The sequence below is a fragment of the Euprymna scolopes genome, chromosome 46, assembly GCF_053919585.1.
Source record: "Euprymna scolopes isolate OS-2025 chromosome 46, ASM5391958v1, whole genome shotgun sequence".
Taxonomy (NCBI): Eukaryota; Metazoa; Mollusca; class Cephalopoda; order Sepiida; family Sepiolidae; genus Euprymna; species Euprymna scolopes.
In genome coordinates, this window is record NC_136527.1 from 186,547,412 (window position 1) to 186,563,590 (window position 16,179).

The following is a 16,179-nucleotide window of genomic DNA, read 5'->3' on the forward strand; positions in this document are numbered from 1 at the left end:
TGGATCCGGGGCGTTTCAGCTGGACTGTTGGGATAGGTGGTGATTATGGTTGATTTTTTTATAATTGGTTGGAATGGATCCGTGGCGTTTCAGCTGGACTGTTGGGATAAGTGGTTATTATGGTTGATTTTTTATAATTGGTTGGAATGGATCCGGGGCGTTTCAGCTGGACTGTTGGGATAGGTGGTGATTATGGTTGATTTTTTATAATTGGTTTGAATGGATCCGTGGCGTTTCAGCTGGACTGTTGGGATAGGTGGTGATTATGGTTGATTTTTTTATAATTGGTTCGAATGGATCCGGGGCGTTTCAGCTGGACTGTTGGGATAGGTGGTGATTATGGTTGATTTTTTATAATTGGTTGGAATGGATTCGGGGCGTTTCAGCTGGACTGTTGGGATAGGTGGTGATTATGGTTGATTTTTTATAATTGGTTGGAATGGATCCGTGGCGTTTCAGCTGGACTGTTGGGATAGGTGGTGATTATGGTTGATTTTTTTTATAATTGGTTGGAATGGATCCGGGGCGTTTCAGCTGGACTGTTGGGATAGGTGGTGATTATGGTTGATTTTTTTATAATTGGTTGGAATGGATCCGGGGCGTTTCAGCTGGACTGTTGGGATAGGTGGTGATTATGGTTGATTTTTTTATAATTGGTTGGAATGGATCCGGGGCGTTTCAGCTGGACTGTTGGGATAGGTGGTGATTATGGTTTATTTTTTATAATTGGTTGGAATGGATCCAGAGCGTTTCAGCTGGACTGTTGGGATAGGTGGTGATTATGGTTGATTTTTTATAATTGGTTGGAATGGATCCGGGGCGTTTCAGCTGGACTGTTGGGATAGGTGGTGATTATGGTTGTTTTTTTATAATTGGTTTGAATGGATCCGGGGCGTTTCAGCTGGACTGTTGGGATAGGTGGTGATTATGGTTTATTTTTTTATAATTGGTTTGAATGGATCCGGGGCGTTTCAGCTGGAGTGTTGAGATAGGTGGTGATTATGGTTGATTTTTTATAATTGGTTTGAATGGATCCGTGGCGTTTCAGCTGGACTGTTGGGATAGGTGGTGATTATGGTTGATTTCTTATAATTGGTTTGAATGGATCCGGTGCGTTTCAGCTGGACTGTTGGGATAGGTGGTGATTATGGTTGATTTTTTATAATTGGTTGGAATGGATCCGGGGCGTTTCAGCTGGACTGTTGGAATAGGTGGTGATTATGGTTGATTTTTTATAATTGGTTGGAATGGATCCGTGGCGTTTCAGCTGGACTGTTCAGATAGGTGGTGATTATGGTTGATTTTTTTTATAATTGGTTGCAATGGATCCGGGGAGTTTCAGCTGGACTGTTGGGATAGGTGGTGATTATGGTTGATTTTTTATAATTGGTTGGAATGGATCCGGGGCGTTTCAGCTGGACTGTTGGAATAGGTGGTGATTATGTTTGATTTTTTATAATTGGTTGGAATGGATCCGTGGCGTTTCAGCTTGACTGTTGGGATAGGTGGTGATTATGGTTGATTTTTTTATAATTGGTTGGAATGGATCCGGGGCGTTTCAGCTGGACTGTTGGGATAGGTGGTGATTATGGTTGATTTTTTATAATTGGTTTGAATTGATCCGGTGCGTTTCAGCTTGACTGTTGGGATAGGTGGTGATTATGGTTGATTTTTTTATAATTGGTTGGAATGGATCCGGGGCGTTTCAGCTGGACTGTTGGGATAGGTGGTGATTATGGTTGATTTTTTATAATTGGTTGGAATGGATCCGGGGCGTTTCAGCTGGACTGTTGGGATAGGTGGTGATTATGGTTGATTTTTTATAATTGGTTGGAATGGATCCGGGGCGTTTCAGCTGGACTGTTGGGATAGGTGGTGATTATGGTTGATTTTTTATAATTGGTTGGAATGGATCCGGAGCGTTTCAGCTGGACTGTTGGGATAGGTGGTGATTATGGTTGATTTTTTATAATTGGTTGGAATGGATCCGGGGCGTTTCAGCTGGACTGTTGGGATAGGTGGTGATTATGGTTGATTTTTTATAATTGGTTGGAATGGATCCGGGGCGTTTCAGCTTGACTGTTGGGATAGGTGGTGATTATAGTTGATTTTTTTATAATTGGTTGGAATGGATCCGGGGCGTTTCAGCTGGACTGTTGGGATAGGTGGTGATTATGGTTGATTTTTTTTATAATTGGTTGGAATGGATCCGGGGCGTTTCAGCTGGACTGTTGGGATAGGTGGTGATTATGGTTGATTTTTTATAATTGGTTGGAATGGATCCGGGGCGTTTCAGCTGGACTGTTGGGATAGGTGGTGATTATGGTTGATTTTTTATAATTGGTTGGAATTGATCCGGGGCGTTTCAGCTGGACTGTTGGGATAGGTGGTGATTATGGTTGATTTTTTTATAATTGGTTGGAATGGATCCGGGGCGTTTCAGCTGGACTGTTGGGATAGGTGGTGATTATGGTTGATTTTTTTTATAATTGGTTGGAATGGATCCGGGGCGTTTCAGCTGGACTGTTGGGATAGGTGGTGATTATGGTTGATTTTTTTATAATTGGTTGGAATGGATCCGTGGCGTTTCAGCTGGACTGTTGGGATAGGTGGTGATTATGGTTGATTTTTTTATAATTGGTTGGAATGGATCCGGGGCGTTTCAGCTGGACTGTTGGGATAGGTGGTTATTATGGTTGATTTTTTTATAATTGGTTGGAATGGATCCGGGGCGTTTCAGCTGGACTGTTGGGATAGGTGGTGATTATGGTTGATTTTTTATAATTGGTTTGAATGGATCCGTGGCGTTTCAGCTGGACTGTTGGGATAGGTGGTGATTATGGTTGATTTTTTATAATTGGTTTGAATGGATCCGGGGCGTTTCAGCTGGACTGTTGGGATAGGTGGTGATGATGGTTGATTTTTTTATAATTGGTTGGAATGGATCCGGGGCGTTTCAGCTGGACTGTTGGGATAGGTGGTGATTATGGTTGATTTTTTTATAATTGGTTGGAATGGATCCGGGGCGTTTCAGCTGGACTGTTGGGATAGGTGGTGATTATGGTTGATTTTTTATAATTGGTTGGAATGGATCCGGAGCGTTTCATCTGGACTGTTGGGATAGGTGGTGATTATGGTTGATTTTTTATAATTGGTTGGAATGGATCCGGAGCGTTTCAGCTGGACTGTTGGGATAGGTGGTGATTATGGTTGATTTTTTATAATTGGTTGGAATGGATCCGTGGCGTTTCAGCTGGACTGTTGGGATAGGTGGTGATTATGGTTGATTTTTTATAATTGGTTGGAATGGATCCGGAGCGTTTCAGCTGGACTGTTGGGATAGGTGGTGATTATGGTTGATTTTTTATAATTGGTTGGAATGGATCCGGGGCGTTTCAGCTGGACTGTTGGGATAGGTGGTGATTATGGTTGATTTTTTATAATTGGTTGGAATGGATCCGGAGCGTTTCAGCTGGACTGTTGGGATAGGTGGTGATTATGGTTGATTTTTTATAATTGGTTGGAATGGATCCGGGGCGTTTCAGCTGGACTGTTGGGATAGGTGGTGATTATGGTTGATTTTTTATAATTGGTTTGAATGGATCCGGGGCGTTTCAGCTGGACTGTTGGGATAGGTGGTGATGATGGTTTATTTTTTTATAATTGGTTTGAATGGATCCGGGGCGTTTCAGCTGGAGTGTTGGGATAGGTGGTGATTATGGTTGATTTTTTATAATTGGTTTGAATGGATCCGTGGCGTTTCAGCTGGACTGTTGGGATAGGTGGTGATTATGGTTGATTTCTTATAATTGGTTTGAATGGATCCGGCGCGTTTCAGCTGGACTGTTGGGATAGGTGGTGATTATGGTTGATTTTTTACAATTGGTTTGAATGGATCCGGGGCGTTTCAGCTGGACTGTTGGGATAGGTGGTGATTATGGTTGATTTTTTTTTAATTGGTTGGAATAAATCCGGGGCGTTTCAGCTGGACTGTTGGGATAGGTGGTGATTATGGTTGATTTTTTATAATTGGTTGGAATGGATCCGGAGCGTTTCAGCTGGACTGTTGGGATAGGTGGTGATTATGGTTGATTTTTTATAATTGGTTGGAATGGATCCGGGGCGTTTCAGCTGGACTGTTGGGATAGGTGGTGATTATGGTTGATTATTTTATAATTTGTTGGAATGGATCCGGGGCGTTTCAGCTGGACTGTTGGGATAGGTGGTGATTATGGTTGATTTTTTATAATTGGTTGGAATGGATCCGTGGCGTTTCAGCTGGACTGTTGGGATAGGTGGTGATTATGGTTGATTTTTTATAATTGGTTGGAATGGATCCGGGGCGTTTCAGCTGGACTGTTGGGATAGGTGGTGATTATGGTTGATTTTTTATAATTGGTTGGAATGGATCCGGGGCGTTTCAGCTGGACTGTTGGGATAGGTGGTGATTATGGTTGATTTTTTATAATTGGTTGGAATGGATCCGGGGCGTTTCAGCTGGACTGTTGGGATAGGTGGTGATTATGGTTGATTTTTTTATAATTGGTTGGAATGGATCCGGGGCGTTTCAGCTGGACTGTTGGGATAGGTGGTGATTATGGTTGATTTTTTTATAATTGGTTTGAATGGATCCAGGGCGTTTCAGCTGGACTGTTGGAATAGGTGGTGATTATGGTTGATTTTTTATAATTGGTTGGAATGGATCCGTGGCGTTTCAGCTGGACTGTTCAGATAGGTGGTGATTATGGTTGATTTTTTTTTTATAATTGGTTGCAATGGATCCGGGGAGTTTCAGCTGGACTGTTGGGATAGGTGGTGATTATGGTTGATTTTTTATAATTGGTTGGAATGTCCGGGGCGTTTCAGCTTGACTGTTGGAATAGGTGGTGATTATGTTTGATTTTTTATAATTGGTTGGAATGGATCCGTGGCGTTTCAGCTGGACTGTTGGGATAGGTGGTGATTATGGTTGATTTTTTTATAATTGGTTGGAATGGATCTGGGGCGTTTCAGCTGGACTGTTGGGATAGGTGGTGATGATGGTTGATTTTTTATAATTGGTTTGAATGGATCCGGTGCGTTTCAGCTTGACTGTTGGGATAGGTGGTGATTATGGTTGATTTTTTTATAATTGGTTGGAATGGATCCGGAGCGTTTCAGCTGGACTGTTGGGATAGGTGGTGATTATGGTTGATTTTTTATAATTGGTTGGAATGGATCCGGGGCGTTTCAGCTGGACTGTTGGGATAGGTGGTGATTATGGTTGATTTTTTATAATTGGTTGGAATGGATCCGGAGCGTTTCAGCTTGACTGTTGGGATAGGTGGTGATTATGGTTGATTTTTTATAATTGGTTGGAATGGATCCGGAGCGTTTCAGCTGGACTGTTGGGATAGGTTGTGATTATGGTTGATTTTTTATAATTGGTTGGAATGGATCCGGGGCGTTTCAGCTGGACTGTTGGGATAGGTGGTGATTATGGTTTATTTTTTATAATTGGTTGGAATGGATCCGGGCGTTTCAGCTTGACTGTTGGGATAGGTGGTGATTATGGTTGATTTTTTTATAATTGGTTGGAATGGATCCGGGGCGTTTCAGCTGGACTGTTGGGATAGGTGGTGATTATGGTTGATTTTTTTTATAATTGGTTGCAATGGATCCGGGGAGTTTCAGCTGGACTGTTGGGATAGGTGGTGATTATGGTTGATTTTTTATAATTGGTTGGAATGTCCGGGGCGTTTCAGCTTGACTGTTGGAATAGGTGGTGATTATGTTTGATTTTTTATAATTGGTTGGAATGGATCCGTGGCGTTTCAGCTGGACTGTTGGGATAGGTGGTGATTATGGTTGATTTTTTTATAATTGGTTGGAATGGATCTGGGGCGTTTCAGCTGGACTGTTGGGATAGGTGGTGATGATGGTTGATTTTTTATAATTGGTTTGAATGGATCCGGTGCGTTTCAGCTTGACTGTTGGGATAGGTGGTGATTATGGTTGATTTTTTTATAATTGGTTGGAATGGATCCGGGGCGTTTCAGCTGGACTGTTGGGATAGGTGGTGATTATGGTTGATTTTTTATAATTGGTTGGAATGGATCCGTGGCGTGACAGCTGGACTGTTGGGATAGGTGGTGATTATGGTTGATTTTTTATAATTGGTTGGAATGGATCCGGAGCGTTTCAGCTGGACTGTTGGGATAGGTGGTGATTATGGTTGATTTTTTATAATTGGTTGGAATGGATCCGGAGCGTTTCAGCTGGACTGTTGGGATAGGTTGTGATTATGGTTGATTTTTTATAATTGGTTGGAATGGATCCGGGGCGTTTCAGCTGGACTGTTGGGATAGGTGGTGATTATGGTTTATTTTTTATAATTGGTTGGAATGGATCCGGGCGTTTCAGCTTGACTGTTGGGATAGGTGGTGATTATGGTTGATTTTTTTATAATTGGTTGGAATGGATCCGGGGCGTTTCAGCTGGACTGTTGGGATAGGTGGTGATTATGGTTGATTTTTTTTATAATTGGTTGGAATGGATCCGGGGCGTTTCAGCTGGACTGTTGGGATAGGTGGTGATTATGGTTGATTTTTTATAATTGGTTGGAATGGATCCGGGGCGTTTCAGCTGGACTGTTGGGATAGGTGGTGATTATGGTTGATTTTTTTATAATTGGTTGGAATGGATCCGGGGCGTTTCAGCTGGACTGTTGGGATAGGTGGTGATTATGGTTGATTTTTTATAATTGGTTGGAATGGATCCGGGGCGTTTCAGCTGGACTGTTGGGATAGGTGGTGATGATGGTTGATTTTTTATAATTGGTTGGAATGGATCCGGAGCGTTTCAGCTGAACTGTTGGGATAGGTGGTGATTATGGTTGATTTTGTATAATTGGTTTGAATGGATCCGTGGCGTGACAGCTGGACTGTTGGGATAGGTGGTGATTATGGTTGATTTTTTATAATTGGTTTGAATGGATCATGGGCGTTTCAGCTGGACTGTTGGGATAGGTGGTGATTATGGTTGATTTTTTACAATTGGTTGGAATGGATCCGGGGCGTTTCAGCTGGACTGTTGGGATAGGTGGTGATTATGGTTGATTTTTTTATAATTGGTTGGAATGGATCCGGGGCGTTTCAGCTGGACTGTTGGGATAGGTGGTGATTATGGTTGATTTTTTATAATTGGTTTGAATGGATCCGGGGCGTTTATGCTGGACTGTTGGGATAGCTGGTGATTATGGTTGATTTTTTTATAATTGGTTTGAATGGATCCGGGGCGTTTCAGCTGGACTGTTGGGATAGGTGGTGATTATGGTTTACCAGCCTTCATGTTACTCAGTGTGTCTGAGCAGGGCCCGCTTGGGGACATTCTTTGGGTGAGGCGCTGGGGGCGTGGTTAATATTTCATAATTTTTTTTATAGTTGTGAATGAGTTTGAATTATCGAACCAGGTTCGATAGATCCAGGAATCGTGTATTCTTGGAGGCGGAAGAATGGCACCTTCGACCTTCAGATCCCTGTGGTAAATTAGGGATGAGAAAAGATGGTGACGACTCAATCGAGTTTTTTTGTTGGGTGTGGTGACCGGGGACGAAGTGCTTTAATCGATGATACCTAATTTGCATGATCTGCTGACGCAGTCCTGCTGAGAAATCGACGAGGATGAAGGGTTTCTTAGCCCTTAAGAAATTGTTTTGTTCGATGCATGATGACGTTGGCTTGCCGTGGTTGTTCTTTAAGTGAGATGTCTTTTTGCCAGGAAATTAGTTCCTGGGTCACCTGCGAGTAGCTATTCGCAGGAAGGTGTTTTTCTTCGTTAGTGACTTTTGTACAACAACTCTTTGACATTTATGATTCTATGTGCGTTGCTATTGATGTAGCATGTTCCTTGTTGTATCAGAACCTTTGACGATATACAGCACAACCGAGGAATGAATCTTGGGAAATTATGCTTATTCTTGTTGATGTTATTGGCCGACCATGGTCGCCTTCTTTCTTAGGCAGAGTATCCACACACACGGTGTTACTATGGGAAGAGGGTCCCTGGTGATTTAATTGTACTTTCAGTTTTGTTGTCTTGTCGTTCCATTTTTGGGGATGCATCGTCAATTGGGCATGGTCGTGTTTCTTTTAATGCCTTATTGTTGGGTACCCGGCATCATACGTTGTTGTTGATGTACTAGTGGATGATTGAGTTGAGGATTGTGGAAATATTATAACACCATGGGGTGTAGTGCGCGTTTGGAAGCTGAAAGAATATTAGTGTTTGTATCTATACCCCTCTGGGATCGAGGAACTAAATACGAGGTTTATCAGGTTATTACTCCACCCGTTCCATATCCTCTGGACACACCCAAGTTAGGGTTGATAGCCAGTTACAGAGTGGAGTCAGAGTATGTAGCATTCAATATGGCTAGAGATAAAGTTATGCTGTTGAATAAGCGAGAGGCAGAAATATGCCGAAATAATGGTCTTGGAATTTGCTGGTCACAGATTCCATTGTATGTCATTGGAGATCATGAGTTGTGTGTGTTGGGATTATTTCAGGGGGATTAGAGAGTGATAAATAGCGTCTGCAAGATTGAAGTGGCAAGGTTGAAGTTATTTTGCCACTGGCTATACGAGTAGCTGGTTGGTATCGACGCAACAGAATGGAATTGTCTAAGGTATGCGGTAATACGGCTGCTGGGATAATAAAGGTGGGACCGCCTTTAACTATGGTAGAACTGGACAGGGGTTGTGAAGCCCGGGGAAAAGGCATAGGATTACCTGCATATTATCAGGTTGAGGAACGGTATTTGTTAAAAGCACCTGAGGTAGAGTGGGCGAATGACCAATTGACTAACCTCACTGACCTCTGGAACCCCCCGATCCATCGTTCACCACCACACACCGACTTAGGCTACCAAAAGCTATGGGAGGAGTTAGACAAATAGATTTGAGTGAATTACAGGCCCAACTAAACGGTCTGGAGAATACAGAAGCTAGGGATAGGCTTCATAAGGTAGTGGTTACAGGAGCAAGAGTGAGCATGCTAGTAACGATAATTGTGCTGTTGTTGGTGGTTGTATGGTGCGTGAAGAGAGCGAATATGGGAAGAGAGCAAGGTGATGAGCATCTCGAGGCTGATTGCACGGATGGTGGGAGAGACCCTGGTTCGAAACCGCCTGTGATTCTGGAACATGCGGCTGCTGGTGCTGATGAAAACGAAGTGAAACCTGAAGACCTCCCTGATGCTGAAATCCAGAGGAACTGAAGACGACTTGAAGATCTTCTTTTCTCTTTCTTTCTTTTCTCTCTGTTTTATCTAAAATTCTTCCAGGGCGCTGAGTTGAAAACCGTCGAAAGAAAGTCCTAACGATACCTTGAATGACCGTCTATTGAGGTGAGAAGTTCTCAGTGAAAGAAAATCTTACAAGATATTTAAAAAGAAGACTTGAATTGTGAAATAAAATGGGAGGGTCAACTACAACTGCTTAAGGTGAGAAAAATTCCCCCAGCTCAATAAAAAGCGAGTCCTTTCAGAACCCTGATTAGGGCTGCATACCCTGTATTACGAGACGATGCTGTTGATAGCAGCGAAGCGAAAAAAAAAAACTTTAAAAAATAAGAACTTTTGTAAATTGTGACTGTGACTCTGGAAAAAACATTTTTGAACTATGATAAAATTGATGAAAAGAAATTGGAAAAAGGGGAATAACTCTTATAAAGCTTTGAAAAAAACACAAGTCGAGTAATGTTATTTGAAAAAAAACAAGTCGAGTAATGTTATTTGAAAAAAAGGGACAAAACTTTTAAACAAGGGAAGTAACTCTTATGAGCTACTTGATGAACTTAATGCATTTTATGGAGTTACAATTTGTTTAAAAGATAATAAAAATATTATATTAAAAAAAAACAGAGTTTACAAAGTGCCAGCGCGACTTCATGCGGCCATTTTTTTTTACGTAATGAAATCAGTTGAATTTTACGAGTTGAATAGTTTTCAATTTTTAAACTTTAAAAATCTATCTAAATTTTTCTATTGGGTCAATTTTTATGATATTTTCAGGATCAATGGGAAATATTATGCTCGTTCCAATAAACTAAATATAATATTTTAGATAAACGTGTTTTTTTAATTCGATCCCCATTTTGAAATGTATATTAAAATTTTAATAATTAATTTATGTATCAAGCTTTTATATATAAAAAATTGAAGATAAAATATCAATAAATAAAATATTATAATTTAAAACTAAAGGAAGTGTTTTTGGAAAGTGAAAAACATTTTTATAAAAAATACGTTGATTTTTTTTAAAGTGGAAGCGTATGTTATGCTTAGAATGTCAAGTAAATATTGGACGCTTACGACAATTTTTTCTATTTCATTCAATGTTTTCTTGTTTTTGATATTTACAAAAATCAATCTGTAAAGAAGTATTAAAATATATCAATTAAAAACTAATGTATTTCATTAAGAGAATAAAAAAATTAAAAATCTGTCAACTGTTTTTTTTTTTGTTTCACGGCAAAAACTTATAAGTGAATGTGTTCAGTTTTAAAGTACGAAGGCACCAAAATACTATTTTGGGTTTACAGCACGCATTAAAAATACATATTAATTATGTCCCTTTAAGGCACCGGAATATAAATATATATTTGAACAGTTCGCGTTTTTTTAATCCTTGTTAAAAAAAGTATTTTCTTTAAAAAGGGCATGGAATATAAGTATAAATATGGATAAATTCTTAACAATGGACAATTAAACTACTGATTTAATTGTAGTTTTCATAGGTAAGTGATTTTTTGTAAATTTATATATATTTTTATAATCGAAGGACATAAAATTTCCTTGATTTTCTTTAAATCTTTTTTTAACGAAAACCTATTAAAAAAACAAATATTGCATAATTTCATATTAAACCTGTTATTTTTAAAAGTCTGGTCTTTTCGTCTTTTAATTAAAAAATATTCGGGTTTCAAGTACATTTTTTCGAGAAATTGTAAGCTTAGAAAGACAGTAAGTCTAAATATTCCAGTGTTTACCACGAATTTATACTGACGATTTCTGACAAATATTTTTGCCGATGTAAATATAGTTTCTTACGGATATCTTACTGAGATACAAAACAAATCTACTTGAATTACAAATATTCCTTTCACAACAAAAGTGACGATAAATTTCGTTTTCTTACAAATATATTGTTTCAACCTCATCTTTAAAACCAGTCACCCAAATTTCTCCTTCAAGTATGAAAGACAACCCGTCGAATTGAACATGGTCATATGTATGTCGGCTGCTACTATTTATTAGCTTTTATTGACAAGGAGCAAGAATAGACTGGAAAAAATTTCAGCTCGGAAAGAGGATTACTGTTTCTGCAATCGATGCTGAGATTCTGAATGATGGGTCCTGCGGACTAAATGAACGATCTTCACACGTTCAATAACAGCTGATCAAACATAGGGGTGGAAAAGGAATACTTAGCTGAACAGCCAAGACCAAACATTTGTGTAGAATTAGAAAGCGATATTTTCAAACAGCTCGAACTCACATACACTAGACCGTCTCGTACAATACAGCAGATAGCTTTGTAACATCTGAAGAGCTTACCAGAAACTAAAATATGTTTATGTGAATCACCTAGAGACAGGGATTATGAGAATGTAGGATTGAGTCTAGGAATGTTGCGTTGTTCTTAGAACAGGCAGCTGATGATTTTCCAAGGTTATCAATCAATCGTTACATAAAGAAGGTCGCCATTAATTAATAGCGAGTGACTTGAAAAACAGAATCGAATGATGGTTTTATCGTTTAGCTGTAGTTTTCCCCTTTTACTGGCAACTACACCAAAGCATAGTGAAGGGGCACTACTCTTTTTTTCCCAGGATCACTTCTGTATGATTCGACCGAGGAGTGAATTCCAGGCTCTCAGTCCATTAGCGAACACTATAACCAGCGTCTTTAACAATTACAAGAAACATTCTCAACCACTAATAGACATAACTAATGATGCATTACATGAAAATACTTCTTTAAAACCCCTTGGCTTAACGTTCAGGAGGAACATGAGTTGGAAGAGATACATTGAGTTCATTGCCAAGGTTGCTACAAATAAGATGAGCTTCCTCCATCGTGCTATGAAGTTACTTACGCCTGAGAGTATCGTGTTCATTTACAACGCCACCATTGGCCCATATATGTTTGCTATATTTGGGCTGGTGCATCTGCTACTTGTCTCCACTTCAAACAGAGTTCAAAAGAGAGTCGCCAACTTAATATATCCCGCACTATCCGTTAGGCTTAAACTGCTGTCCCACAGATGAAATGTTGCATCCCCTGCCTGTTTCACAAGTACTTTAATGGAAGGTGCTCCGACGAACTACAAACCCTTGTACCCCTCCGATGTAAACACCCCAGACAAACTATACAAACAGCAAAATTCCACACCTACGAATTAGAAATCCGTAGTTGTAAAAAATGTAAAAACTTTGGAATTGCTTTCCGGATTTCTGTTTCCCTGACTTTACTGACATGCAGAAGTTCAAATGTAATATAAACATACATCTTGCTGCTCACCTCCCTACATAGTACCCCTAGAAATTATGCACCAAATAGTTGCCCCCTTTATCAAAGTGGCATTCTGCCTATTTTGGAGTGAACTTGCAATAAACAACATAGATTTATTATTAGAAATATATATTAATATATATATATATATATATATATATATATATATATATATATATATATACATACATGTGTGTGTATCTGAATATATACATATGCAATATATCTGAATATATAATAACTATATATTTTAACATATGAAAATAAAGATATATATATATATGTTTTAAGATATACATATAAATATATATATATATATATATATTAAAGATATATATATATATAAATATATATATATATATATATATATTTATATATATATTTAAATATATATATTTAAATATATATATATTTAAATATATATATATATATTTATATTTATATATATATATTTAAATATATATATATATTTTTATGTGTGTTTGTGTGTGTGTGTGTGTGTGTGTGAGAGAGAGAGAGAGAGAATAAAATAAAAAATACCAACGATGGTTGACTATATATATATATATATATATATATATATATATATATATATATATATATATATACATACACACTACTTAAATTGAAATACAGATATATTTACATAATACATATTTGCCTAATATATATTCATTTAAATATTTATATGAACTGTTCTCGGCCGTTAGCATATAACTTATATTACTTATATTACTTATATGATATAAGTAACGCAGAACAAAGATATCTTAGTTTTATTCGTTTTCTCATTTTTAATTATTTTAGTCTTATGAATGGACAATACGTTGATAGGAAAACGTTTTCTAACACGTAATTAACGGACATTTAAAAACTGAAAACATTTCATTATAACGTTTTATCTTTTTTTTTATCTTTTAATCTTTTTTAATCTTCATATATTTTCATTTTAAACTTTCAATTTTTGTTCATCAATTTTTAAAATCCACGTTTCAGCGTGTTTTTGAGTTTTTAACTTTTTCAATATTCATTTATTCTTGGATTTCTTAATGAATTGGACATTTGAAATGGTATTAATTTTGTAAAGAAATCCCTACAAATTGACCAAATTTTCAATTTTTGACATAAACAAAAAAAATCATCCAAATTTTTTATTGCCGTTTTCGTATCCAATTGTTTACAATGAAAGGTAAGATTGTTTTTCGATATTTTATTACTTTTAACAATGTAATGCATTTTACGTCATGGTATTTATTTTATTTCTATGAACATCTCGATTTCCTCTTTAGCGGATCAGTTTTGTTTAAAGAAATTTAAACGGTAAAGAAATTGAAATGGTAAAATGTGTAGTTTTTCACTTTAAATGACTGTCGACTGTGAAGGTATTTCAACGTTCAATATTTTAAATCGGTTCCTCCAAAATTGTGTACAGGAATTCATAGAAAGCAATTTACTATCTAAAAAATATTTTTATTTTTAATTTTCTTTGGAAACTAAAAATTTTTTACCCCTGCAGAAATAATAACGTTATTATTTAAAAAGCCATTCTTAACATGGAGGGTGTTTTGTACCTATTCTGATCACTCTCTGCATTAGCACCAAAAATTTATATGTTTTATAAATGGCTCCGGAATTGAACCAACATTATTTTAACAAACCTTTTTCTTTCAAATTAAATTACAATTTAACTTTTTGGCGCTAATACAAAACACGGACCGTGCTGAAATAGTAACGTTACAAAAAAAACAAACAAATAAAAACAAATATATAACAAGTAGACGTATTTTAAAGTTTTATTTGTTTCGAAAATAAAATGTCGAATTGCAGAGTTCAAAAGAAAACAATATGGCCGACAAGTATAAATGTTTATAGTTTTTTTTTTTATTTTTATGATTTAAGCGATTATCGAGACTTCCCAGATTAAAAAAAAAAATAGCTAAGATCAGTAAATGCACTAGCACCAGAAATTTAAACGGTAAAGAAATTGAAATGGTAAATGTATAGTTTTCCACTTTAGATCACTGTCGACTGTGAAGTCATTTCAACGTTCAATATTTTAAATCGGTTCCTCCAAAATTGTGTACAGGAATTTATAGAAAGCAATTTACTATCTAAAAAAATATTTTTAATTTTCTTTGGAAACTAAAAATTTTGTACCCATGCAGAGAGTGATCCGTGCTGAAATAATAACGTTATTATTTAAAAATCCATTCTTAACATGGGGAGGGGCGGGTGTATTTTTACCTATTCTGTACTTTAACCTTACAATTGAATAAAAATAAACACATATCATAAAACTTTAATTAAACGTGGAAATACGATTTAAAAAATAGCGCGGATCACTCTCTGCATTAGCACCAAAACTTTATTTGTTTTATAAATGGATCCAAAATTGAACAAACATTAATTTAACAAACCTTTTTCTCCTTTCAGATTAAATTATAATTTAACTTTTTGCTGTTTATACAAAACACGGACCGTGCTGAAATAGTAACGCTATTATTTAGAAACCCCTGCTTAACATGGTGAGCGGGAACATAAAATAATATTCTGTAGTTTCATATAAAATTTAATAAACAACAAAAACCATAAGAATTATTATTATTATTAAATGAGTTATTGACAATCCTCCAATATTAATAAATGGGGGGAGGGATGTTGTTTGTGCGTTAAAAAGCAATTGATCATTTCGTTATTATGGATTTTAAAGATTAGAATACGTTCTTTATCTACTTATAAATTACATTTAAAAAGAAAAGGAAGGAACATTTTTTACTAATATTGTCGTTCTCTTTGCGACAAAAAATGTTTATAAGGGAATTCGATGAACTGAACTCCATAGCGTTTTTAGAATTATTTAATCAAGAAATTCATGTTTTACGGTATCGCTTTTATTAAATTGTTAGGTGAAAGTACAGAATATTTACAACACACTCTCCATGTTAAGTGAGAAGTTTCTGAGCAATAATTTATTATTTCAGCACATAACATAAATAACATGCAAGATATTTTTTTTTATATCCATGATTTCATTTTTTTATATCCACAATTTCATTTTTCTTTTTTAAATAAGTTCTGAAAAAAAAAAAAAAAAAAAAAAAAAAAAACCTGCTAATAAGAGAGAGATAAACATTTGAAATCACGCGTTTTTTTTGTTTTTTTTTCAAACATTTCATGACCTCACTTTACTGTATTTTCTTTATAACAATTTAATGGCGTCGTCGTATGAAAAACAATGAATTCAGGAATATCTCATGTAAAATACGGCATTACTGAAAAATGCCAATTATGTAAACATTTAAAAATGGTGTTACTGTTATATAACTTGAGAAAAATACTACGAAACAATTTGTTCAATTGTAATAACGTTATTATTTAGAAACCCAACCAGAAGAGGTAGGGAACTCCATTTAACTATTTTGAACTTAAACTAACAATAAATACTATGAATTTGAATTTAACCTGAAACTCTCATCTAAATAAACAAAAACTGAAGGGGTAATTTTCTGCCTCGACGCCCTCTCCCCGAACTCAGAACGAGGCGGACGTTGGGACCATCTCCGTAAAGGTTATCCAAAAAAACACTGTTCGTAAACTGCAGAAGTTCCAACAGAAAAGTTTAATTTG

General features: G+C 36.7%; 1 protein-coding gene across 1 annotated transcript in view; it reads left to right on the forward strand.

Annotated features, from left to right (window-relative positions):
• Positions 1-9,090: 9,090 nt before the first annotated feature.
• The window catches only part of LOC145270298 (uncharacterized), a 90,867-nt gene continuing 83,778 nt past the window's right edge, over positions 9,091-16,179 (forward strand). Inside the window, exon 1 of the mRNA XM_080125944.1 lies at positions 9,091-9,210. Coding sequence (XP_079982070.1) covers positions 9,091-9,210 — 120 coding nt within the window. The remainder of the gene's footprint in view (positions 9,211-16,179) is intronic.